This window comes from Sinocyclocheilus rhinocerous, unplaced genomic scaffold, assembly GCF_001515625.1.
Source record: "Sinocyclocheilus rhinocerous isolate Xijiao unplaced genomic scaffold, SAMN03320098_v1.1 scaffold2516, whole genome shotgun sequence".
Classification (NCBI taxonomy): Eukaryota; Metazoa; Chordata; class Actinopteri; order Cypriniformes; family Cyprinidae; genus Sinocyclocheilus; species Sinocyclocheilus rhinocerous.
Window position 1 is genome coordinate 403,638 of NW_015639821.1, and position 3,164 is coordinate 406,801.

The following is a 3,164-nucleotide window of genomic DNA, read 5'->3' on the forward strand; positions in this document are numbered from 1 at the left end:
ACTGAAGGTGGTGACTGTGTAGTTCTGACGTCAACTTTTTACGGAAGTCACAACCGTTCATGAAAAACCACAGCTACTTTATGCAGGCTGTGTGCATTTTACTGTGGACTGACTGTTTTGAAACTTATATGGTAGTTACATAGCACCTAGACCTCAGTTATCGTGAAAAAAGCCAGGAAATTTCAGTTTTGACAATATGGGACCTTTAATGTAAGAATTCTTCATAACAGTGTAAAGTCTGAGTCCATTACCTTCCCACTTCGGACTGAATGAAACTGTCATGCTCATCTGAGTGTGGGTCTTTGAAGAGACTGATGCAGTGAAGACGAATCCCATTGAGCGCTGTGTTATCCCAAGGACCAAAGGAAAGTTCCTCCACCTCAAAAAACAACAGCAAAGCATTAAGGCAATCGTCCGTTGGGAACAGAGTTAACTAACCAATAATAACATTCATGGAGATTAACTAAGAGACTAAACATAGTTCATTCTTACTGCACTGCAAAATATTGATTTTCTTCCTCAGTATTTTGGTCTTGTTTTCCAGAACAAATATCTAAACATTCTTAAATCAAGATCCATATACTTGAGTTGCAAAATGACAGAACAACTCTTGCATTATGATGAAAGATATATCAAAATGAAGTGAGTTTTTAGTTAAATAAAGAAAACAATTGCCAACTTGTTTAAAAGGATGTTGAATAATAGCAGTGTCAGGGAGTGAGTTACATGTAACGGAATTACGTCATTTAATTAGAACATAAATGTAACTAATCTGTTACAGTTACTAAGAAAAAAAAGTAATTAAATTACAGTTACTTATGACAATGTCGTCTATATATACAGATTTGCAGACACATGCTTATTCGATAACTGTTGTATTTCTTATTTGAGTTTGTGTAAATGCTTTATTTTTTTGAAGATTAACAGTTTTTCCAAAGCATTGTTAGATGTCAGCCTTTCCTGTTTCCTATGCAAAGATTTGATTTCAAAAACAGAATCATATCTATTAAACTAGATCTCATGATTTTAAATCAGTATTTAACCTCAGAACGATCTCAAAGTAAAAAAAAAAAGAAGTGCAAAAATCTGATTTTGTGGTGGCTGTGCTTTAAAATTAATTTATTATAATCTTAATTCAAGTGAAGGATTTTGAAAGTCTGACAGTAATCAGTGTTGAGAAATTCTTAACTTTTGAAAATATTTGTTAGGAATTTAGTAATCAAATGTAATCAGTTACATTACTTTAAGAAAGTAATTGAAATAGTTACACTACTTATTACATTTTAAATAGGGTAACTTGTAATCTGTAACCGATTACATTTCCAAAGTAACCTTCCCAACACTGAATGGTGCATACAAATAGTAAATCTACTTTGTATAAAGATGTTATAATAATAAAAATAGAACATGCTGTATTAAATCTTCCCTGTGCACTAAGGATGTGTAACTAGAAAACAAGACAAAATACAAGTTATTTAAATACTTGTAGTTAAACCCTGCAGTTTTTGCTTAAATAAAGAAAAAATGTGATGTTAAATAATTATAATAATAAAAAATACTACATATTGTATTAAATCTACCTTGCGTAAGGAAGTTTAACTGGACAAAAGCACAAATTATTTAAATGTATATGCATCATTTAAAAACACGAGAGTAGTTTTTAATGGCATTTAACATCAAAATGAAACTTCTGTCATGTAAAAAAAACTTAAGGGTACTTTTCTGACCCCATTAGCAGATATTTATTCTTGTTTTAAGCATAAACGCACTTCATTTTCACTTCAAGTCAAACAAAACAAAAATACTACATCAGAAACCCGTTTTGAATCTTTAACCTGTTAACTGTCGGCTCCACTTTTTGAGCATAGACCTGAAAATGACATTTCCAAATTAAATTGTTGAATGCTTTGGAGCACAGACTTAAGGTTGGTTTCTTTTTAAAGAAGACACTTGGCAGATTATCGTAGAAGTGAATAGTAAATAGTAGTATAATAGTAGTAGTAGTATAATAAAAAGTTATGGAAGTTTAAGTTTATGAAAATATACAAATTTAAATATTTATATTTTATATAAAATATATATTTTACAAAACATGTTTTACTCTAAAACTGCTAGAAAATTAAAAGTTCCAAATTTGAGGTTGATATCTCAAAAAATGAGCTTTCAGTGAGATTTTGTTTGGGCGCAGTACCAAGCTTTTCCACTAGATGACCATCAAACCCCATTAGTAACCATATTAGGGCACCTCCATTTCCATATATGGGTTGAGTGATCTGAAACATGTTTTTCATACTTTTCTCAATAATTATGAAGTAGATATCACATTCAGAAATATTAAGGGCAGTATGGCAGTATTTGATTTCAATTTAACCTCTGAAAAACACATAAAAGACATGCGACGAGAACCTTGGACCTACATTACAGTTCACGCTGCATCAAAAATTTAGAATCTATTGTTTTATTCTTTATATTCAAAACACTTTTAGACCTTTTTTCCCCAAAAATAGAATCAATGTTATCTTTTGAACACTTGGCAAAAAAAATTCTTTTACTGATTTTTCATGATTTCATATGTGCATCACTATTTCAAAGTAAAGGTCAGAACTTGCTCTCTGACTCTGATGAGTATGCTTCTTACAAATTAATAAATTACAGTTGCTCTGTAAAATATTTTAAAAATTAGTCACCAAATATGAAAACTAGAGTCTTTAAGCTTTCAAACGATATATAGTTTGTCAAGATTACTTTAGGTTCAGACTAAGATATTACTGTTTAAAACATGTAATGACAAGTGGGCCCACCGGTGGGCCAGTGACAGTTAACAGGTTAAAAGGGTTAGTTCACCCAAAAATGAAAATTAGCCTGTGTTTTACTCACCCTCGAGGCATCCTAGGTGTATATGACTTTCTTCTTTCAGACGAATCATATCGGAGTTATATTAAAAATTGTCCTGGCTATTCCAAGCTCTATCATTGCAGTCAGCGGGTGTTTCTGTTCAACTGTCCACAAGTCGTCAAATAAAGTGCACGCATCCGTAATAAAACGTGCCTCACACGGCTCCGGGGGGTGAATAAAGGCCTCCTGTAGCGAATCCATGCGTTTTCATGAGAAAAATATCCATATTTCAAACGTAATAAACACTTTTTTCTCACTTCCGGTATGTC

General features: G+C 32.0%; 1 protein-coding gene across 2 annotated transcripts in view; it reads right to left on the minus strand.

The window, feature by feature from the left end:
- Window positions 1-3,164, minus strand: part of LOC107752176 (vitelline membrane outer layer protein 1-like) — a 9,459-nt gene that overhangs the window by 2,644 nt on the left and 3,651 nt on the right. For both annotated transcript variants that reach the window (XM_016568068.1, XM_016568067.1), the window contains exon 2: window positions 252-379. In XM_016568068.1, the coding sequence (XP_016423554.1) occupies window positions 252-379 (128 nt within the window). The remainder of the gene's footprint in view (window positions 1-251; window positions 380-3,164) is intronic.